Here is a 24,495-nt window from a genome sequence, read left to right on the forward strand (position 1 = left end):
CTATAAAAAAGACTGGCAACCCAGACTGCCCACCAGTATTTAGCAAACAGCTCAAGAATTTCTTGGCTTCCAATGCCACATGAGCCAATTCCTACAATGCACCCCTTCTTGTCTGTGTCTCTATATATCCCATTGCTTCTATTTCTTTGGAGATCCCTGACTGGTACACATGCCCTGTGACTCAGTAGTCCCACTCCTACATGTATTTTCAATGAAAAAAAATATATATATGTTTGCCTAAAACCAAGTACACAAACATCCCTAGCAACACTATCTATAACAGCCCATAACTGAAGCTACTCTTAAACAGAGTTTGGGTAACAGCAGAATAAGTAAACAGACAAGTAAATTACTGTGTAATTATATAATGGAACACTACGCAGTGAAAAGAGAATGAAGAATCTACCCCTACATATGACAATGTGGAAGACTTAGAAAAATCATGTTGAATGAAGAAGGCAGATACAAACTAGTACGTGCTGTGTGGTTCTCTATATAAAGTTCAAAACCAGGTGAAGCGCATCTATGGTGTTAGGAATCAGGTCAGCGGTTATCCCCAGAGGAGAGGGGACTGGGAGGAGGCACGACGAGGCTTCTGGGGTGTTGCTAATGTTCTGTTTCTTGATCCAGGTGCTGGTAACATGAGCAAGTTCAGCTTTGAGAGTTATTTTCTATACGTGTTGAATTTAAGTGAAAAAAATTCATTTACAAAGCTACAAGTGCAGACTTTGGAAGGAGGGGAGAAAAAAATAGAGTAGGGACAGGATTATCAAACATATGTAAAGTAGTAGTCTATTTCTTTGGAGATCCCTGACTGGTACACATGCCCTGTGACTCAGTAGTCCCACTCCTACATGTATTTTCAATGAAAAAAAATATATATATGTTTGCCTAAAACCAAGTACACAAACATCCCTAGCAACACTATCTATAACAGCCCATAACTGAAGCTACTCTTAAACAGAGTTTGGGTAACAGCAGAATAAGTAAACAGACAAGTAAATTACTGTGTAATTATATAATGGAACACTACGCAGTGAAAAGAGAATGAAGAATCTACCCCTACATATGACAATGTGGAAGACTTAGAAAAATCATGTTGAATGAAGAAGGCAGATACAAACTAGTACGTGCTGTGTGGTTCTCTATATAAAGTTCAAAACCAGGTGAAGCGCATCTATGGTGTTAGGAATCAGGTCAGCGGTTATCCCCAGAGGAGAGGGGACTGGGAGGAGGCACGACGAGGCTTCTGGGGTGTTGCTAATGTTCTGTTTCTTGATCCAGGTGCTGGTAACATGAGCAAGTTCAGCTTTGAGAGTTATTTTCTATACGTGTTGAATTTAAGTGAAAAAAATTCATTTACAAAGCTACAAGTGCAGACTTTGGAAGGAGGGGAGAAAAAAATAGAGTAGGGACAGGATTATCAAACATATGTAAAGTAGTAGTGGTAGTAGTAGTAGTAGTAGTAGTAGTAGTAGTCATAGTAGTAGTAGTGTACACTACGCCCTCCACCCCTTGGGCCCCCTCACCTCTCGGATCCTCTTCTGCCATTCTTCAGTGAACTCGGGAGAGCTGGTGTTCACCAGACTGGCATTGAATGTCCATTCAGGGCACTTCCAAGCAGGAAGGGACAGCATGGACAGGGAGGGTGCCACAAAAGCAAATGTCCCTCCCTGGAGAATGGGCAGCCTGGAGGAGGGAGAAGAGGATGCAGTTACCCGGGAGATTCATTAGCAGGGGTCTGAAACCGGGCTCAGGGGAGGTTCTTTCATTCCAAGCCCTAGCTTGATTTAGAGGCAATACATGACCCAGCTGGTCTCACCCTACAGGGAGTTCCTGCCATGCTCCCATCAGACGCAGGAGCCCTGCCAGACTTTGGACAGGTAGGAGGGGTGGTTGGGGGGAGACAAGCAGGCCTAACGAGCCTCCAGTCTAGGAGGCCTCCAGTCTAGGAGATGTAAACCTGGGAAGCCCTGGGAAATGACTTGGAGACAGCACAGAGCTCAGCAAGCATATAGAGTGTGTGCCATCATCTACCCTGGTCCCAGAGAATCTTCCCCAGAGTCCAGGATAAAAGCACAGTTTCTGTGTGGAGGTCTCCCCCCAAGAGATGCACAGCCTAAAATCTGGGCTGCCAGATTCCTCTGGGTCTTCAAAAATGATCAGCACCCCCAGACCTGTACCTTCAAGCCTCCTTTGTATCACATGGAGAGAACAGTTTTTAGGTCAATTATCAGGCCAAGTGCCTTCCATCCAGATCCTTCTTACTCCTGCCTGGCTTCTCACTCTGGCATCTGTGAGAACTTTGAGAACTTTCTTCCCTTTGAGGTAAATGCAGCCTGATAAGTCAACCTCCAATGACCCTCTCTTATCAGATCACAGGCTATCAAGGCTTGGCCTTGTCTGCCCACCTATGACACTAACATTTGGGGAAGGGTGGCCCAGAGGCACCTCAGCATCCTGATTACACTTGTCACCGTGATCCACCTAGTTCCAATACATTTTCTTAACAATTCTAGAAGGGTATTTTTGTACTCAGAATTTCATAAAAATTGCTCAAAGGATTATTCTCGGGAGACTGAGTACATTCTATATAATGAAAATATGAAGTTGATGCAAGAGTTTGCTGCCTAATTGGCCTTTGCACCCTGGCTGGACATGAGAATGGATAATGCCTGGGCATCACCTTCAGACAAATCAGTGGGCTTCTCTAGGAATGCGCCCAGGTATGGGGTGCACTTAGAGCTCCAGGTGATTCTACTGTGCAGCCACGGTTAAGAACAACTGATCTAGACCATAAATCTAGACCCATAAGGCTTCAAAGTAGAACAGAATCCATTGCCCACGCAAGGCGGGAATACACAGGTGGTGGTAGGGGTATGCGTGAATACTTTTTTAATTTAAAAACTATGAAATCTAAATATCTTGAAACAGAGAAGGGAGACATGCTCTACTTACATCTTTACAAAACCCCCTTGAGCTTTAAAAAGTAACATATAAACCTTTGTGTATGGGTACAACCAGAGTTACCTAATACAGAACTTGTGTCTTAATTTTTTGCTATAATTCCATATGCACATTTCACTCATTCACCAAATATTTATTAAGGATCTGCCACGTGGTAGGCACTGGCTGCCATGGTATTGAGGACACCATGATGAGTGAGACAAAACTCCCACTTATTTTCTAGCGACATATGTCTCAGCCCTCGTACTAACAAACTAACCGCTGCCAGTAACTTACTCTCAAGGATCATTTTAAACACCTTCTGGGGGTGCCTACAAAGTCCACCATGTCAGCCATGTCCATTTTACTGGGTTCCAGAAGGGCAGGGCTGGCATTCATTATTTTTCATTCTCATCCCTCCAGTGCTGAGCCGGGAACCACACAAAAACCTGCCGACATTGGGTTTATCATTTGGTTTTCTTAAGTTTAATAGGCATGTAATGAAGTCCTAACAAATGTTAATTTGCATTTCATTAAGCTATGAGAGATGTGCACTCATTCGTGTGATTTAATGTCTGTTTTCTCCTTATCTACAAACCGTCTACTCATTACATGGAATTTGGATACTGTCAAAATATATTTGTAACAATTCTTACGGTAGCGAGCTTCCTTTTTATTAAAAAAAATGCCTTCTGCTGCTGCATGCAGGAATTCATCCCTTAAGTGAGAAATTATTTAAGAGAATATTTCAAAATTTTAAATAGCTGCGTTCCTTTCTAATTCTGATCGTGTTATTGTCTTTTGAGATGATGACATGTCATTGGGATAATATGATACATGGAATTTCTGTCTTTGTTTGTAATTGCAACATATCTTTTATGTTCAAGAGCAAGATGAATTTTCTTTTTCATTTATTTGCTTCAGGGTATGATCATGCTCTACCTTCAGGTTCACACAACATATCTATAAATTATTCCCTTATTATTTTATACTTACACCTTCAAATCCCATTTTCTATTCCTTCCTGTCCCACCCCACCCCCATTTTGTTAGGTATAGCTTCTTTTTTTTTTCTTTGAGATTTTATTATTTTAAAGAAAGAGTGTATGAGCATGAGCAGGAAGAGGAACAGAAGGGGAGGGGGTGGGAGAGATCTCCAGCAGACTCCGGGCTGAGCGCAGAGTGTTGCAGGCCTGGATCCCACTACCCTGAGACCATGACCCAAGCCAAAACGGAGAGTCCCACGCTTCACCAACCAAGCCACCCAAAGGCCTCAGGTATAACTACTTATTAGTATCCTTTTGGTAGACAGATGAGAAAGAGAGAGAGAGAGAGAGAGAGAGAGAGAGAGATTGATTGATTGAGACTGATCTACATACACTCCTTCCATTTCTACTAATTCTTCCTTTATGAACATCCGCAGTATGTGTATAGGGTATGTGCACTCAGTACTATTCTAGGCTTTCATTGTTCTATGTATGTCTTACTTCCTATGGTGACCTTGATGTATATTTCAGCGTTCTTTTTAAATTTCATGATTAATTTATCTGCTACCATGATGGCAAGCCTGGATTTTTAAAATCTGTGCATGAGTATGATTCACTACTGTTCTACATGTGCCTTCTGACTTAAATGTCTCTCTTATAAATTATGGACTGTTGATTTGAAACCAACTCAACATTTTAGAGTGAGAAGAGTTTCTTGAAACATATCCAGCTTGCCCTGTTATTTTTATAGATGGGGGATCTGGGCCCAAGGTCATAGAGTTAACCAGGAGGAGGGCTAGGGTCTCCTCCTTCATCCTCCAGGTTCCTCACTGCCCTATGACACTGATTAAGAGCATGGCAAATTTAAATCTGGCTCTACCTCCTATCAGTTGTGTGACCTAAGCACGTCACCCAACTTTTGCAAGCCTCAGTGTCCTCTTTGATATAACATAATAGCACTGATAATATAAATAATAGCACTTTCCCCAGAGAGTAGCCATGAAGATTAAATATGTATAAATGGGTAGCCCAATGCCTGGGGCATATTTGGCACTCACCAAATAACAGTAATGGTCATTACTTTATTATTCCCTCTGAAAAGTGTGGGTACTTCCTGAGCAGGTGGTGTACATTATAACATTTTCTTTTGTGTTTTCTCTTACAGCTGTTATATTGGGCCTTAAAAAAAAAAAAACTGTTGTCTGGCATTCCCATCTCTTGCAGGTGGGTTCTCTAAGATTTGTTTTCTACATCCCTTGTTTTCTTTTGTGTTGTTGGAATCCATGTGCTTGGGCTGGTCCAAGGCTGCATCTTTGCCTTAGTTATCCCTTGCCCCATGGCACGTAATCAGCCCTGCAGGTAGTACACAGCCACCTGCACAGAGTTCCAAAGCTTTCATTCCACTCCTCTTCATTATTTCTTCTATTCCAATTCTTAAGGTAGACACTATCTCTCTATTTCAGGGGCTTGCATTAACATTTAAAGGTTAATGTCTAAGGCATAGCACTCTTCATGTGATGTCACAACACATGTCCGCTGGGATGGATTTGCTTCTATTGGATCTACTGATCACTTTGAAGCTTACTGCTCTTGTATTGCTGTTGAATCTATTTCAGATGTCTCCTCCCTGGTAATTTTTGTTTTTGTTACATTTGATTTGAAAGAGTTTCTCTGACAATGTCCCACATGTTCCAACACACTATGTATTAACTTTAGCATTTACAGGGGCACCTGGGTTGTTCAGTGGTTGAGCATCTGCCTTTGGCACAGGTTGTGATCCTGGGGTCCTAGGATCAAGTCCCGAATCAGGATCCCCGCAGGGAGCCTGCTTCTCCCTCTGCCTATGTCTCTGCCTCTCTCTCTGTCTCCCATGAGTAAATAATATATATGAACTTAATATGTGATGAATACAGTCTCGATTCCTATTTATTCAATAAATGATATTGAGATAATTGGCTTTCAGGGAGAAAAAAATAAATTTGAGGCCTCACTTCATACAATACACCTAAATAAATCCCAAAATTAATTAAAGAGTTAAATTTAAAAATCTAAACAACACCATACAAGTATTTTTTTAAAAAGATGATCATTTATCTTATCTATTGGATATAGAAAGGATTTCTATAAGTCTAAAAGTAGATCAAGAAATAGCAAGGGGAAAAAAAAAGAAATAGCAAGGGAAAAAATTTAACAAATTTTACCATAGAAATATAAAAACTTTGATACTGCAAAAATGCTCAAAACTAAAAACACACTAAAAATGTTTATGGCAATTAATAAATACAAAGATTTAATATTTTTAATATGTATTGAGTTTTTGTGCAAAGTAAGAAAAAAAATTGACTTCTGGTTAAAAATGCCAAACTATACACTTGCTCCCTCTTGAAACTCCACTAAAATGACACTAAAATATATTTTAGAAGAATAAATCACAAGATAAAAAGATCTTAGCAGGAGACAATTGCAACAAAACTTTGAAAGCTAAAGAGCAGAGATGGACAGTGGTAACTGATCTGACCAGCCTGGGGAATCAGTATTCTATGCTAGCAATAGGTAAATGGCATTACACTGAAAAACTCACAACATATCAGGAAATGGTTCTTGAAGTAGGACTAAATGTGGAGCTGAAACAGGCTTAATGTCTTTTTTAGAAACAGTCAAGGGACTGTCCTTTCCTCACCTTGGCCAAAGACAGAGTTTATCCTGTAGAAAAGACAAAACACGGGGTCTGCATACTGCAGGGAAATTGGCACAGTTGACGTGAAGATATACTGAACACTGGGGTGAGTCATTTAATATATGCACACTGAACACTAAAACATCCAGCTCACTTTCCAACTGAGCTTCTAGCACACTTCCAGCCAGGTCTTTACTCTTCAGGCAAGAGACTGGAAGGTCTTTTTCTGGAGGATAGGACAACCTGATAGGAAAAGCATAAAGATGCTGAAATTCAGGCTTCCCCAGGTATGCTAGGGAAAGCATAAAGATATCTGAAATTCATGACACCATATTAAGACTACAATGTGAATTGTGACCCTTGCAGTTGGGTTATATGGCACTCCTGCATATCATGCTGCAATGAAGTCCAAAGTGAACGAGATGCAGTCTCAGGACCAGACTACCAATCAAGCATTTGAGATCCTACCTTAAATATACAAGGATCACCAGACAACCACAGGACTATAGATGACAGAGACCCAAATAAAGAAACAGATGAAAGTAGCTTGTACTGTAGGGAGATTATCATTTTTTAAAAAGATTTTATTTATTTATTAAAGAGAGAGCAAGAAAGAGCACAAGCAGAGCGGAGAGGGAGAAGCAGCCTCCCATGAGCAGAGAGCCTGATGTGGGATTCAATCCCAGGACCCTGAGATCATGACCTGAGCCAAATGCAGACAATTAACTGACTGAGCCATTTGCACCCTGGGAGATGATAATTTTAAAACATACTCTCATTTATATCTTTGGCAAGTAAGATCTTGCATTCATAAAGCACGAATAGGATGCATAAAACAAGAATATTCAGAGAACAAAAAAGCTTTTAAAGTATTATAGTAGAAATAAATTCAGTTGAAGTTTTGGAAGATAAAGGTGATATGTTTTCCTCCCTGCAAAAGAGCAAAAATACAAAACGTTGTAAATAGGAAAGAAAAGGTAAGAGAATTAGAGAACCACTCCAGGAAATCGAGCATGTGAATAAAAGGAGTTTGAGAAAGAAACTCAAAGAAACTGAAGGATGACCATTTGCCTATTAAAAAGACATATTCAGTACACAGTATGATGGACGAAAATAAACTCAGGCCACAAGACATAACTAAAAATTTACAACACTGCGATTATAAAGCAGTCCTTGCCAGCTTCTGGGGTGGGGAAAGGGAAGGAGATTACATAAAGTTTTGGCCTTCTTAAAATCACATTGAAAGTTACAAAACAATGGAACAGTGTTTTCAAAATTCTGAAAGAAAATTATTTCCAATCTATATTCCTATACCCAGCTAAGCTATCCATCAGGTATGAGGGTAGAATCCACACACTTTCACATATACAAAGTCTTACAAAATTTATCTCTTTTGTTCTCTCTCTCTCTCTCTCCCTCTCCCTCTCTCTCTCTCTCTCTCTCTCTCTCTCTCTCAGGAAGTACTGGATTATTGTGTTCCTCCAGAAAAGAGAAAGATATGAGAACAAGAGACCTAGACATGAGAACTGACACGAAGGGAATTCCCAGGATAGGAATGAAGAGGCATCTCAGGATGATAAATATAATGGATACCAGGCATATAGAGCAACCATTCCAAGTTGCAGCAAGGCAGAGAGCTCCAGTAGACAGTTCATCAAGCTGAAGCTGATGTGAACAAAATTAATTAATTGATTAATCAATTAATTATTTTTTTGAGAGAGAACATGAAGAGGGGAGGAAGGGAGCAGTAGAGGGAAAGGGAGAGAGATAATCTTAAGCAGTCATGAATGTGGAGTGGCGCTTGATCTCATGACTCTGAGATCATGACCTGAGCTGAAATCAAGTGTTGGATGCTTAACTGAATGAGCCACCCAGATGCCCCATGAATGAAGTTATTAAGAAGAAATTAGACAATAAACAAAGAGCATAGAATTGAATTAGAAATAAGTACATAGAAAATTATGTATATTAGAAATAAGAAATATGTAAACTCCAGGGAAAACAAAAATCTGGGCAGGAAAATAACTTTGTGATTCAGCTCCAAATAACATCACAGTCATTAATTATAACACAAAATACTGATCTATGCTGGGAGTATAGGAGAACAAGAGGATGGGAAGTCTGCATGTATGTGATGAGAGTTAGAGTGAGCTTGTAAGTGTGGAAGAAAAGGAGATCTCAGTCATTTGTACTCACATTGATAAGTAATACTAAAATTGAAGTGTGTTAACTAGAGATTTGGAAGGTAGTACGTACATAATCAGCTTACATGGATGAAATATTTGCCTCTGTCTAGAAAAAAAAAGGTAGGAAGATTTCTGGTGGGAAGTAGAAGCCTGTTTGTCTATATTCTTTAAACCCACCAGTGGTCACTACCCTGAGTATACCTTTGACCACAAACCAGGCCCCTGCCAGAAACCGGTGGTGGAATGGTCAGTTCTCCCTTGTTCTGCCCCCAAGACACGCTGGTCCTTTTTTGTTTTTAGGGCTTTAATGCTGATCACAGAGAAATGGATTGGGGAAACAAAGATTAAAGCAGGTGAAGTGACAAAAGTTGCACGATCTTAGAATTTGTCCAAGGCTGGAACCTTCATCCAGTCCTTCCTCCAAGATCGTAATAGGCAGCCTACTGGACTTCTGCTCTCAGGCACAGATTCAAAAGGTATGGTTCATGAAATACGCCCTGATATTGTTCTAAAAATCATTTTAAATGGTTACTTTTCTCAGTTATAAAGTAATACATGGACATTGAAGGAAAATAAATGGAAAATAAAGAAAAATATAAAGAATACATTTAAATTACCCTAATTTTATAACTTTTTAATTATATAATTATAACTTTCTAATTATATAATTATATAATTATAATTATAATATAAGTATAATTTTATAATTATTAACATTTTGTTCCAGTCTTTTTTATCTTTAACCTTATAAACTTTATTAACTTACATAAAATATACACCTTTCATATATAATGTAAGCCACCCACAAATAACCTTAAATATTTGTAATAATCTTTTTTACTGTCTTTAACTAGATAAATGATTCTCAGGATATATATAATTTATACCTCTCATAATTATAAATTACATCGGCTGCTATTATGAGAATGAAAAACTTGAAACAACTTAAATGTCTTTTAATAGGAAATAAATAAATCAGAATATAATTATATAATCTAGAATATGAAATACTAAGTGATCATTTTTTAAAAAGTACTATTGCAGAAGTACGTTTGTTGAAATGGAAAAATATTATGGTGCATCGTAAATGTTTAAAAAGAGAGAGGAGGACTATTTTTATTTACAACTAAATTTCTTTAATTATTAAAAAAAAGGGAGGGAGGGTGCAAAATTTTCTGTACAGTACAATCCATTTCTTGATGTGAAAATAAATTTTCTGTACCTGGCACTGAGGTACATTTGTGCATTATCTAATTTAATTTTCAAGGCTTTGGAAAAATTAAAAAACTGTTCCACTTCATACAAACATGAGGACTCCAGGAGAAAATAATGCAAATATTATCCAAGGTAGGGATCCCTGGGTGGCGCAGCGGTTTGGCGCCTGCCTTTGGCCCAGGGCGCGATCCTGGAGACCCGGGATCGAATCCCACGTCAGGCTCCCGGTGCATGGAGCCTGCTTCTCCCTCTGCCTGTGTCTCTGCCTCTCTCTCTCTGTGTGTGACTATCATAAATAAATAAAAATTTAAAAAAAAATATTATCCAAGGTAGAAAGGAGAGGGAGTATTACATCTCCACTAGGTAGAGCAATATGCCTTATTGCTGGAAAGGACGATTCCCCTGAGAAGGTCTGGGGTTGGGACATGTGCAGTTCAAGAAGCCTGTGAGTAAGAGGGGGAGAGAATGGGTAAATGGTCAACAGTTGGGGACAGATGCATCTGGAAGGTCAGCTGCTGGCATCCAATCTTTCCCAAGTCATCATTTTGATGCTCCCTTCCTGAGTCAACCCAATGAGTGCGGAAAGGATGATGTCACAGGGACTTTTCTTTGCAATAGATCAGAATGGGGAGCAGAACCTCAGGAATGTAAGATGGGACTAATGATTTCTTCTGGAGTTTAAAAGGGTCACTGTGTTGTAAGAAATCCTGAGCTCTCTGAGTCCCAACTACTTCACTACTGGACAAAGAACGTTTTGCTCATCTTTTTACTGAACTCCCTACATCAAGCAGGTAAGGACCTGCCACATTGTAGGAAATGCCATCCTGTCCCTTCCCTATGGATAGCTATTCAACTTAAACTCAGAGGAAGCAGAAGCACCAGCCCCATCTTTGGGACTCCTCTGATGTGAAGATTGTCAGGTCACACTTCTACCTCAAAAGCCACCACTGTTCCTGCTCCAGCCAGAGCTCCAGTGGTATATCTGGATGTCAAGAGGGCAGAAGCAAAGCAAAGCAGGTTTAGGGGCTTTGTGTTTGTAACTCCCCGTGGGGCTGGGACAGATGAGGGATCTCTGGGTACCCAGGCAGGTTATGGCAAGGCCTCCCTAACGCTACTGCAGCATCTTGCATTTCTAGGGCCAATCCAGGAAAATGGGGGCTCTGGATTTTAAGGTTCTGACAGACCAGAGCAAACCCTGTACTCTTTGAATCCTTGGTGGGGAATTTGGAAGAGATACTGGCTCACAGAGATGGTGACAGAAGAAAGAGAGGGCAGGGAACCAACCCACCAAAACTGTGGGCATGAGTCTCCCACTCCTCAGCAGAGATGGCAAGAACTTAAGCCTTGGCATATCACCTGGAAATGACTTGCAAAGGAAGCACTTTGATTTGCCTTTGATTTGATTCAGGCAAAAAGGCCACGCCAGGAGTGAATGTACTCCTCCAAATGCTGTCTACTGTCAGCCTATCCGGAAAAAAGTGTCCAGCTGCATATTAGTCTATACCTGTGTGGTTTTATTCAGATAATTGACAGAGAATAAATGGATATTAATTTTTCCTGTCAAGTCATTTTCTGTCAAGACAGGTCAGGTGGAAGCACACTGTAGGAAATGTTTTCCATTTCCCTTCACAACCACAGGGCTGAGCATAGGCCTGGCACAGGTTAGGTCAAAAGGAGATTGATGGTGAAGGGACCCTCACCTGCCTGGCTCCTTCTAAAGCCCAGGGAGGGGTCCCTGCAATGTGTTCACTAGCCATATGCTTTTGTCAACTTTGCAAAAGTAAATAGTTTCAGCCACATTTGGCTACCACTCTGGTCTCTTTGCACTGCCACCTTACAGGCTCTAAATCTTGCATCAGTGGCATTAGAAAGGCCATTAGCACTCTCAGGATCTGGCTAAGGAGAAGCTGAGTCAGGAGAAACTTAGTTGAAAGTGGTAGTATGTACTTATGTGGTTTGAGGCACTAAACCACATAATTAATTTACTGCTAGCCACCTTGGGGTCATTACTGTGTCTCCTCCTCCCACTCGCCCCCGCCCCTGTGCCAGCTCACTCTACTTGGTGACGTGAAGGTGCAGAACCCAAGGTCACATTATGTTATCAATGTGTCCTATAGCACCTGGCATTGACATATGTGGGTGGGTGGATGAGAAACAAGTTTTGAAATGTATGGGGCCAGAAGCAAGTCTGTGGATGATCTGACAATCATCAGATACACAAAATTGCCAGAGAAGATTTGGTTCTTAGGATATGCAGACAAGATGGAAGTTGTCTCCTATCAAGAATATAATTCATAATGCACATGAAACACTTATAAATACAGCATGCATTCAAAAATTTTTTGATAGAAATCAAGTACAAGAGAATTCCTGTGTTTGCAGGGCACGAATCGATAGCAGTGTTACAGTCTGTGTGTGACGGCATGATGATGTAGCTCAACTAGCAGTAACTAACAAATAAATTTGGACTAACCAATGCTAGAAAAGTGACTGAATTATCTTTCCTTTTCTTTATAAAATGAAGAGGTGATCAAAGAGTACCCAACCTTCACTTAAAGAAGAAGAGTCTGCAAGCATAAAATGTGGGGGGAGAAGTATGACAGGGGGCTGTGAGAAAGTGAAATAATAAAAATGGCATGCTATACTTTGGAATTTGTGGCATCTTGTGGTGTTTCTTTCTTTTTTTTCTTAATTTGTAATTTGTTGAGGTTTTTTACCAAGTTAATAATATTCTCTTTCATACATGATTTTGTCTTCCTACTTCTATGTTCTTTTTCCTTAAAGAGGACACCTGTTTCTTTGGGAAACTTTCCTGAATGGGAGTTGCCGTACTTGCTGCCCTGATGGGTGGGAGCTGGGCATTTGGCACATGTTGTACCAATTAGAGCTCTTCCCTGGAATTTTAAAATGCAAGAGCAGCCAGAGCGGTATGCACCTGCTTTGGGAGAGAAGTGTGCGGACTGCCAGCAGCCTGTCTGCACTCCTGCGTGGAAGTCCATCTGTGACAATGAAGCACAGCCACCAGCAGTGTGATGAAGAAACTGCGCCATCTTCAGACGAGGCAAGGAGAGCCCCCCACCCCTAGGCTGGGGCTCCAGAGGGCTCCTCTCTGCTTTCTCTGGGGAAGGAGTCTGTGGGGCCAAAGAGGGTATGGTATGTCCACCTCAAGTCTGTGTGCCTCTCCCCTTTGAGGGCCATGAATTCTCTGCCCAAATGGCCCTGGGCCTTTTCCAGAGGCTGCTTGGGTCACACCCCAGGTGTGCCCTGCTAAAGGCAGACCATGATGCAGGTGCACACACATAGGCCTGAGGATGGCCAAGCATCAACTATGTGGGGAATCTGGTGTGTGTGTGTGTGTGTGTGTGTGTGTGTGTGTGTGTGTGTGTGTGTGTGTGTGTGTGGCAGGTGGGTGTGGAGCTTGGATATGCAGGCTGGGGTATCCACATTCATGCACGTAAGACCATTTGTGATCTGGAGCAAAGTTTGAGGTGGGAAGAGAAGCAGAAGGCCACAGGCTGTGGGTCAGCCCTCCTTGAGTGGGTTCCAAAGCAGAACCTTGAACAGTGAAGAATTCTAAATTCAAACCTAGCTTTCCAGGTAGAATGATCAGAACATATTTAAGAGTCTGTAAGTTTGGTTTATAAATCTCCAATATTTAGACATCCAGTGTGTGGGGATCCATTTGTATTCTTGCCTTGCATTTCACAAACATCAGGAGAAGCCCTTTGTAGAAGCAAGAGAAGAAAAAGTCCCAGTGGCACCTGAGTCCCTGGCTCAACACGTTCCTGATGCATAATGCACCTTGCCTTTCTCTTGCCCTGATCTTGCACATTAATAAAGAACACATTATTGCCTGAGCTAATCTGGATTTATGTAACTTTGATTGTGAATCCTAGCTAATATTGACAGTAAACTAGGCTCTGATTCGGAGTCCCACGTTTCCACATAGTTTACACCAGCTGCCTAACCACCTGTCCAGCTGCAAGCCAAGCAAATCTGGCTGGTACTCCTGCATGGAAAAGTCTGAATCCAAGGAAAAGAGTTTTACCTACCTGACTCCCAAAAACACTTGCAGGAGAGTGCAGATGCCAGAGACGAAGAAAATCGTGCTGATGAGGTAGCTCTGAGTCAGTGGGTCATGCTGCAGACACAGGTCCTTGGCCAAGATGAGCGGTATGGCTACGAGGCCCCCCAGGGCCGTGAGGAAGTGCTGTGGGCAGAGCAGAGAGAGTGGACAGGTGGCAAGTACATGCTGTGACTGCCTGTTCCACCCTCATTTCCATTGGCGTTGCCCTGCCAGAGGGAAAAATGCTACCTCTGGTCTCAGAGGAGCCTAAACAGAAGTAAGAGGCAGGCATCCAGATCAGCCATGGAAACACAGAGACCAGGGAGCAAAAGACAGACCCAGACTGAGGGTCTGGGGTTCAAGTGCAGAATCCTAACACTAGAAACTGATATCTTAGGTAAGAAACCCAGGCAGGAACACAAAACAGGGGGACATGATGGAAGCAAAGAGGTAGGCTTCAGAATAAACAGAGTGCCACCCACCCAGCCACTGCACGGAGCCCAGCCTCACAGCTCCAGTTGCCTAGCTCACAGACTCCAGCTGTAGCCACCTAGACACTTTGTGGGGTCTGGCCTAGACTAGTGGTTCAATGCCTATGTTGTTAACACTGCTGCCCTGCTCCCACACCCCCTTAGAACTGGCCTGCCTGGGTCCCACTAACACCAGGGAGAGCAAGCACAGCCTACAACAGGCAGAGGGCAGTGTAGATGACTGCACTGAAAGGAACAGTGACTCAGACACAACAGCAGGGCATTAGCAACACAGGAGACTCTCTTGAAGTACAAGGTCCTGGTGAACAGGGCACACTGCATGTCAGGGCACTAAGGACCTCCACTTCATAAAGGCACTGCTGTCAAGAGCAAAAGTCATAGCTGACTTTCTTACCACAGAGAGACAGACACAGAGAAGCAGACAAAATGAGGAGACAGAGAAATTTATCCCAAGTGAAGGAATAGGACAAGGCCACAGCCAGAGACCGACGTAAAACAGATATAAGTAACATGCCTGATAGAGAATTTAAAGCAATGATCATAAGGATACTCACTAAACTTTAGAAAGGGGTGGAAGAGATGAGTGAGATCCTTAACACAGAGCTAAGGAAGAACACAGCTAAGATAAAGGGCTCAGTAAACAACGAGGAGCACATTTGATGGGATGAATAACAGACTAGAAGAAGGAGAGGAAAAAATGAGTGACCTCAAAGACAGAGTCATGGAAAGCAATCAAGCTGAACAAAAGAGAAAAAAATAATTACACAAAACAAGAATGGACTTAGGGAACTCAGTAACTCCATCAAACATAATAATATTCATATTATAGATGTTCCAGAAGAAGAAGGAGAAAAGGGGGCAGAAAATATATTTGAAGAAATAATAGTTGAAAATATTCGTAATCTGAAAAAGGAAACTGGCATCCAAATCCAAGAGGCTCAAAGAACTCCTAACAATATCAACAAAAGCAGACCCACACCAAGGCATAGTATAATTAAACTTGCAAAATATAGGGATAAAGAAAAAAATCTTAAAAGCAGCCAGACATAAGAAGTCTTTAACTTACCAGGGAAAATCCATAAGGCTAGCAGGAGATTTCTCAACAAAATCTTGGAAGCCAGAGGGAGTGGCTCCAGAGCCTGATAGACATTGTCACAGAGATCAGTGAGGAAAATGGGGAGTGAGCTTGCTGGCTGCACCAGCACCCGAGAGACTCTCTGTGTCCCAGGCACAGCTGTGCTGCGTCGGGGAGGAGGCCAGTATGGCCAGGCCATTGGCCCCTGCAGCTTGGAGCTGATGTGCAGAGGCCTCTGTGAGTCCCAGCCTGAGCCAGCCCCAACCGCGTTTGGAGTCTTTTATTTATTTTAACTATTTCTTCAACATTCCACATTTGATGATGCAGATACCTCTTTCTTCCCTGAGTGTAAATGTTCTAATGCAAATCTTTTTGTTAATTGTAAAAAAAAAAAAAAAAAAAAAATAGCGCTGGCTGCAGCCCCGGCACTTCAAAGTGCCAAACAGGAAAAATCTGCAGCCAAGAATACTCTATCCAGCAAGCCGATCATTCAGAATACAAGGAGAGATAAAGCGTTTCCCAGACAAACAAAAATGAAAGGAGTTTGTGATGACGAGACAGCTCTGTAGGAAATATTAAAGGGGATGTTTTGAGTGAAAGGAGAGATCAAAAGTGAAAGTATAAAAGCAGGAAACCAAAAGCAGTAATAATGAGTATTTCCATAAAAAATCAGTCAGGGAACTCACACACACAAAATATATATAAAATATAATAATGTATGCCTAAAACGTGGAGAAAAGACGGGTTCAAACTTAAATGACCATCAACTTAATATAGACTGCTATTTGCAGAACAGGTTATATACAAACTTAATGGTAACTATATATCAAAACCACTAACAAGCATGCAAAGAATAAAGAGAAATAAATTGGAATATATCACTAAAGAAAATCAGCAAATTATGGCAGAGAGAAAGAAAGGATCAGAGGAAAGTCTTCAGAAACAATGACAAAACAAGTAATAAAATGGCAATAAATACATATCTATCAATACTTATTTTGTAAATGGAATAAACACTTAAAAGACGTAGGGTGTCAGAATGAATTAAAAAAAAAAAAGACTCACCTAAATGTTGCTTAAAAAGTGACTCGTTTTAGATCTAAGACACCTGCAGATTGAAAGTGAGGGAATAGAGAAATATCTATCATGCAAATGGATGTCAAAAGAAAGCTGAGGTGGGGGGCACCTGGGTGGCTCAGTCAGTTAAGCATGTGACTCTTGGCTTTGGCTTAGGTCATGATCTCAGAGTTGTGAGATCAAGCCTCTCATCAGGCTCCACACTCAGTGAGGAGTCTGCTTGAGGATTCTCTCCCTTTGCCCTTCTCTCTGCTTGCGCTCTCTCTAAAATAAATAAATCTTTTTTTTTTTAAAAGAAGCTAAGTAGTAGTACTTATTTCAGATGAAATGGACTTCAAAACAAAGACTGTAACAAGAGACAAAGGACACTATATAATAATAAAAATAACAGTCTAACAAGAAGATATAACGATTGTAAGTATTTATGCACCCAAATATATATAAACAGTTAATAACAATAGAGGAACCTAATCAATAGTAATACAATAATAGTAGGGTACTTTAACACCCCAATTACATCCACAGACAGATCATCTAAAAAGAAAATCAACAAGGAAACAATGGCTTCCAATGACAAGGGACCAGATGGATTTAATGGATATATTCAGAACATTCCATCTTAAAACAGCAGAATACACATTCTTTTCAAGTGCACACGGAAAATTCTCCAGAATTAGATCACATAACAGAATAGACCCACAAAACAAGCCTCAACAAATTCAAGAAGACCAAAGTCCTACATCTTTTCTGATCACAGTACTATGAAACTAGAAGTCAACCACAAAAAAAAAAAAAAAACAAAAAAACTAAACTGGAACAATCATAAATACACAGAGATTAAATAACATTACTACTAAATAGTGAATGGGTCAACCAGGAAGTAAAAGAAGAAAAAAGAAGTACATGGAAACAAATAAAAATGAAAACACCACAGTCCAAACCTCTGAGATTCAGCAAAAGTAATTCTAAGAGGGAAGTTTATACCAAATACATGCCTATTTCAAGAAGCAGGAAAAGTCTCAAATAAATAATCTAACCGTACCCCTAATGGAGCTAGAAAAAGAACAGCAAGCAAAACCTTAAACCAGCAGGGAAAAAAATTAAATAATAAAGATTAGAGCAGAAATAAATGAAAAACTTTAAAACACACACACACACACACACACACACAATAAAATAAATAAATAAAACACACACACACACACTAGAATAGGTCAATGAAACCGGGAACTGATTCTTGAAAGAAAGAAAGAAAGAAGAAAGAAAGGAGAAAGAAAGAAAGAAAGAAAGAAAGAAAGAAAGAAAGAAAGAAAGAAGAAAGAAAGAAAGAAAGAAAGAAAGAAAGAAAGAAAATCAATGAAACTGATAAACCTCAGGCCATACTGATCAAAAAGAAAAGAGAAAGGTCCCCAATAAATAAAATCATAAATGAGGGAGGACAAATAGCTACCAACACTATAGAAATATAAACAATTGCAACAGAATATTATGAAAAACTATATGCCAACAAATTGAACAACCTGGAAAAATGGATAAATTCCTAGAAACACAAAATACCACAACTGAAACTGGAAGAAATAGAAAATTTGAGCAGACTGATAACCAGCAAAGAAATTGAATCAGTAAGCAAAAAACTCCCAACAAACAAAAGTCCAGGACCAGGTGGCTTCCCAGGTGAATTTGAACAAACATGTAAAGAAGAGTTAATACCTGTTATTCTATAACTATTCCAAAAATCAGAAAAGGAAGGAAAACTTCTAAATTCTTTCTATGAGGCCAGCATTATCCGGATACCAAAACCAGATAAAAACTTCATTAAAAAGAACTACAGGCCAACATCCCTGATGAACATGGATGCAAAAACCCTCAATAACATACTAGGACACTGAATTCAACAATATAGTCTAAAAATCATTCACTGTGATCAAGTGGGACTTATTCCTGGGTTGCAAGGGTGGTTCAGTATTTCCAAATCCATCAGTGTGATACGTTACATCAGTAAGAGAGAGGATAAGAACTATCTGATCATTTCAATAGATACAGAAAAAGCATTTAACAAAGTATAGCTTCCATCTGTGATAAAAGCGCTCAATGAAGTAGAGTTGGAGGGAACATACCTCAACATAATAAAGGCCATAGATGAAAAACCCACACTTAATATCATCCTCAGTAGGGAAAAATAGAGAGCTTTTCCCATAAGGTCAGGACCAAGACAAGGATGTCTAATCTCACCATTTCATTCACCATAGTACTGGAAGTCCTAGCGACAGCAATCAGACAAGAAATAAATGGCATCCTAATTGGTAAGGAAGTAGTAAACTTTCACTATTTGCATATGATGTGACATCATATATAGAAAAGCTGAAAGACTCCACCAAAAAACTGCTAGAATTGATAAACAAATTCAGTAAAGTCGCAGGATACAAAATCAATGTACAGAAATCTGTTGCATGTCTATACACCAATAGTGAAGAAGCAGCAAGAGAAACTAAGAAAAACAATCTCATTTACAGATGCACCAAAAGTAATAAGATGCCTAGGAATAAATCTAACCAAAGAGGTGAAAGACTTATACTCTGAAAACTATAAAACAATGATGAAAGAAATTGAAGAGGACACAAAGAAATGGAAGGACATTCTATGTTCCATGCTCATGAATCAGAAGAACAGGTATCAGTGAAATGTCTATACTACCCAAAGCAATTTGCACACTTAACGCAATCTTCATCAAAATGCCAACAGTGTTTTTCACAGAACTAGAACAACCAATCCTAACATTTGTATGGACCTACAAAAGACCCCGAATAGCCAAAGCAATCTTGAAAATGCAAAGCAATTCTGGAGGGGCGCTCCTGGGTGGCTCAGTCAGTTAAATGTCTGCTTCTGGATTTTGGTTCAGCTCATGATCTCAGGGACATGAAATCGAGCCCTGGGTTCAGGCTCTGCACAGCGTGTGGAGTCTGGTAAGATTCTCTCTCCCTTTCTCTCTGCCCCTTCCTCCTCCCACTCCAAACAACAACAAAAACAAAAACAAAAAACAAACAAACAAACAAACAAACAAACAAAAAAACCAAGAAGAAAGAAGAAAGAAAAGCAAAGCTCTAAGCTTTGCTTCCAGACTTCAACTTATATGACAGAGCGTAGTAATCAAAACAGTGTGGTACTGGCACAAAAATAGACATATGGATCAATGGAACAGAATAGAAAGCCCAGAAATAAACCCACAACTATGTATCACTTAATCTTTGGCAAGCTGGAAAGGATATCCACTGGGAGAAAAATAGTCTCTTCAACAAATGGTGTTGGGAAAACTTGACAGCAGCATTTGGCTTTCTTAAACTCAAAAATAGGTCCTTACGGTTTTCTGAGTCAGTGAAGATAGAGCTATGTTATTCATATTATCCATTTTATTGGTTCATAATAATATTTTTAAGTAGTATGACCTTGGCTTTTCTTACTTCATAGGAAGGTGCTAAGAAGTAAATAAAAAGTGTGTCCCATCTCTGATAGCCCATGTTGAGTTTGTAAAATGAAAAGAAGCACATCTATGAGTCTGGAAAATTCATGTCACAAAAAGTTACAAAATGTAAAGTGAAAGTGGAAAGCCACCTTCCCTTTCCTGGTTCTTTTTTCCAAAGCTAAATACCTCGATTAGTTTCTTATGAATCCTTCAAAACCACAAATTACTTCTATCTCTCCCTCTCTCTGTTTTTTAACACACACACAAAAGATAACAGCATATACACAGTTATTTTTTTTTTAATTTTTTTTTTAATTTTTTATTTATTTATGATAGTCACAGAGAGAGAGAGAGGCAGAGACACAGGCAGAGGGAGAAGCGGGCTGCACGCACCGGGAGCCCGATGTGGGATTCGATCCCGGGTCTCCAGGATCGCGCCCTGGGCCAAAGGCAGGCGCCAAACCGCTGCGCCACCCAGGGATCCCTACACAGTTATTTACTTTGCTTCTTTCCGCTTACTATCCATTGGGGAATATTCCCCAACAGCAAGATAAATGTATCTTTTTCTCTTTTGAACAGCTGCACACAAAAGTCATCTGTTGGGTTGTGTTACAACTTGTTTAACCAGTTCACTTTGAAGGATATTTGGATTGTATTTACCATTTTGCTAATTTGTTGTGTGGTTTGACATTACTATCGCCAATGATCTTACAAGAACATCTTGGTACTTTGTTGAGATGTTGTGCATCTTCAGTCCTTGCCAGTGTATCCACAGAGAAATTCTTAAGCACTGGGGACTGGGCTAAAGGGCCTGTGATTTACATGTTGATGGAAACTACCAAAGGCCATCCAGAAAGGTTGCATCAAAAAATGTTCCAACCAAAGTGTTTGACAGTCCTTGTTTCCCCAAATTCCCCCCAAGCACTGGTTATCACATTTTTTTAGTTGTTGCAAATCAAATAAATTGAAATTGGTATCATGAACATGATGCAGTCAGGTTCCTTGATATGACCCATCAGCTTAGCATGAGAATCTTCTGCTCAGTCCTACCACCCTCACCTCCACACTCCTGAGAAAAAGAGACACATGGAGCTTTGAGTTCCCCTGTAGGTCAACTACATGGAAGACAAGAATATGAGTAACCAAAGTTGGGGAACCTTGACTAATTTGGCCTGGGTGTGATCAGTGTTACTTTTGAGGCAGTCTAGTGTCTTCGGACCCAGTGCTCGCTGGGTGGCATTACCTGGATCCCCATGAGGATGCAGAGATACCATGGTGGGATATCCAGGATGCTATAGATCAGCTGGCTGCTGCTAGGGCTCCTGGACTGCCCATCCTTCTTCCTGCCTTGGCCTTCGTTGTCACAGTTGAGCACATCGTCACCTCTCTGCTGGGAACAAGAAAAGACACACTTAGGCATTTTAAGAGGAATCAATGGACTTCCTGATTTCACCTGGATAGATGGATGACCTGCCAGGGGGAAGAGGCAATAGGACAGGGTTAACAGCTGGCCAGTTTGGGATTCTTAGGTCCAGACTCAAAATGCCAGTGATTTTCTGCGCTGTACATCTAGGTGGGCCTGCATGTGAAGTCTGGAGCCCTGCAAGGGGAGTGGCTGCTTGGCCTGAAGCCCTTTGCAGACAAGCAACCTTGGGCAGGAGGGGTGGGGGGCCAACTCCAAGGTCAGAAGATGGGCAGATTTCCCTCCCAGACCGGTAAATGGGGCTCCTGGGCCCAGAATGGTACAGCTCCCACTGGCCCTGTGTTTACGTCTGCCAAAGCTCTCCTCACAGCCTTTTTGTTATAACAGACAGTTCCCTTCTCCACCTCTTGGGTTGGGCTGGGAGTTCCGTGAATGCGTTAATCATGCCTTACCCGCCTGTGTAGTCCCAGCTGCTAGAGCAGCCGACACTTGTGTTGGGTGTAGACGGACCGAATGGATGGATGCGGCAGGCAAATGTCAACGGCTACAGTGCCCACCTGCCTGGGGCTGACAGAAGGTGGTTCTGGTGCAGTGACGGCAACCTTGGGAGGGTGGGTCCTGGGGGGAAGAGGACCCCTGCCCTTCTGACTGCACTCGCACCCCACCCAGCCTCCAGCCCCCCACCTGGCCCTCTGGGTTTGTTTCCTAACACTCCCACCGACCTGGCTCTAGCCAATGGGGTAGTCCAGGTTTCTCCAAATGCAGCCTTCATTATCCTGGGTTGGTGCCTCAGCTCCCCCTGCGGCCCCCACTCGAGCCCCCTGCTTCCCCTACCCTCTTGCAGCTCCCCAAGCTCAGAGCCTCCTCTCCACCATCTCCCCTGACCTCCCACACCCATATGCTTTTCTTCCCCAGTAACTCCCAGCACTCTGTGTCCCTCTGTTACGGAATTCATGTTTTCTCTCTTGTACCAGAACATTCCTGCATGCCCTGCTCTCCCCCAGCTAGGCCATAAGGGCCAGGAGGCTATCTTCCCCTTGCTAATATTTCTCCAAGTTCCTGGCAGAGCAAAATGCATGCAAAGCCAAAAACATCTCAGGGAAGTGGGCCCTGGAAATGAAGAGAAGACCGACCACTGAAGGAGGCTGGGTCCAGGCCCAGACCCGACACTCTCCAGGGGGCTGCAGGTAAACCAAAATGTGGGAGTCCCCCAAGGATTTCCCAAGACTTTTGCTTTCTTCTGTTTTGTTTCATTTCATGACAGTAGGGAGGAAAGAATTCTGGGGAAGGAAGAAGAGACATCTCTGCAGGGCCTCCCACAATTTCCTGGAAAAGAGGGCCCGCCTCCATCTCTTCCCCAGAAGGCTGGGCAACGGTGGGCAGGGGCTGGCCGCCTGGGCCAGAGGGAAATCTGAGAGCCCCAGGGAGGAGGGTGCCACCCCCTCCCCCCCCACACACACCTGCCAGGGCTGCAGCCCCGGCCTGGTGCTGAGGAGCTCTTTCCCCGCCATGGTGGCCATCGGCAAGCACCAGAAGGGCCCCAGTCAGTCCACTGTGCTGCGTTACAGCGCTCAGAAATAGGTTGCGAAGGTGGTGGGGCCAGGGCTCACAGACCGGCCCCGAGATGCCTCCAGAGGGGTGACTGTCACTTTACTTCTCTGGGCCTCAGCTTCCCCATCTGAGAACAGAAGCACCTGTGTCATTGGCTTGGAAAGAAGGAAATAAAGCACATGAAACGCCCGGGGTGATTGGCTGGTTGGTAAATATTAGCTCACTCTCTTTCTCAGATGCCCTCTCTCTTTCCTTTTGCTTTGTTTCAGAAAGTCCTTCTGATCAAAGAAATGTTAACACTGAGAAACTTGGAAAACAGATACTCAGAGATTTGGATTCAGCAGCGACCGACCTGTGAATAAAGTTAAACCAAAGAGCATCTTCCAAATCTTCCCCGTTGCTTTAGGATTTGCCCATCAAGGTTAGTACCCCTGGAGGAGTTTTTGCCCTCATGATGGAGGTTGTGGGGGCAGCTGCACACCTATCTAACCACTTTAAGTCTCTAGAACGTGAGCCATCATCCTAAGCATGAATCAATTAGGGCTCTGGGACTCCAGGCTGGGGCCCCCTCCAGGCCTTTCTTCCATTCTGCTCCCGTCCCCACTCGTTTTTCCCTCTCTTTTGGCAGCACTCACCAGAGGGTCAGGGTGCTCACAGCTGGTGATGGTAAAGCTCATGGCAACCCAGGGTCTGCCCGTTTTGGCCTCGTCTCAAGATAAAAACGAAGGGAACCCGCTCCGGTTGAAAGAGATTGACGTCTCACCGCCTGCCAAAATGGAGAGAAAGACAAGGATCCTGGGCTGGCTCTGGGAGGGGTGGGGCTTCCAGACTTCTCTTGCCCCCTCCAATCATCACGGAGACCAAGGTGCACTCAGGTGCAGCAAATGTTTCATAATTTAATAAGTGTGAAGGAGTGTGGAGAGGTCAATGATCCTCTATGACACTAGGGGAACAAATCAGGTACAGCCTTTTGGGAGTGGCATGGGAGTACTTTCTGAAAGCCTGATTCCGGGAGGCAGGAGAGGAGGGGTGGTGATGAGGGTGAGGCTCTGGGCTGAAAGCACAGGCTTAGCAGTTTCTTAAAGTTGATTCTTAATGACTAGTTGAGCTGAAGAAATAGTCCAACCAGCCTGGCCTCTGAGATGCAATAATGTAGTCATCATAAGACAAAGGGCATTCCTGTTAATCTGGGAGATACTGCCAAGGTACATTGATAGAGCACAGCCCTCAGGGGAGAATCTGAGAAAAGACCTTACGTGTCTATCTTCCTAACACCCAGAAATATCTGATAGCCCACTCTTCGGAAAGAGAGATCCAGGAAGGTGTACTCTTGCTCTTACTCT

General features: G+C 42.0%; 1 protein-coding gene across 2 annotated transcripts in view; it reads right to left on the reverse strand.

Annotated features, from left to right (window-relative positions):
• Window positions 1–23,913, reverse strand: part of LOC121489042 (solute carrier family 23 member 1-like) — a 41,235-nt gene extending 17,322 nt beyond the window's left edge. Inside the window, exons 1-4 of one of the 2 annotated variants that reach the window (XM_041751485.1) lie at window positions 23,788–23,913; window positions 21,422–21,565; window positions 14,062–14,219; window positions 1,530–1,689 (exon numbers count right to left, since the gene is read on the reverse strand). In XM_041751485.1, the coding sequence (XP_041607419.1) occupies window positions 1,530–1,689; window positions 14,062–14,219; window positions 21,422–21,565; window positions 23,788–23,829 (504 nt within the window). In that variant the 5' untranslated portion in view covers window positions 23,830–23,913. Of the gene's footprint in view, window positions 1–1,529; window positions 1,690–14,061; window positions 14,220–21,421; window positions 21,569–23,787 lie in introns of both variants that reach the window. The other variant, XM_041751484.1, reaches the window with a different exon arrangement.
• Between the last annotated feature and the right edge of the window lie 582 nt (window positions 23,914–24,495).

Source organism: Vulpes lagopus, chromosome 4, assembly GCF_018345385.1.
Source record: "Vulpes lagopus strain Blue_001 chromosome 4, ASM1834538v1, whole genome shotgun sequence".
NCBI lineage: Eukaryota > Metazoa > Chordata > Mammalia > Carnivora > Canidae > Vulpes > Vulpes lagopus.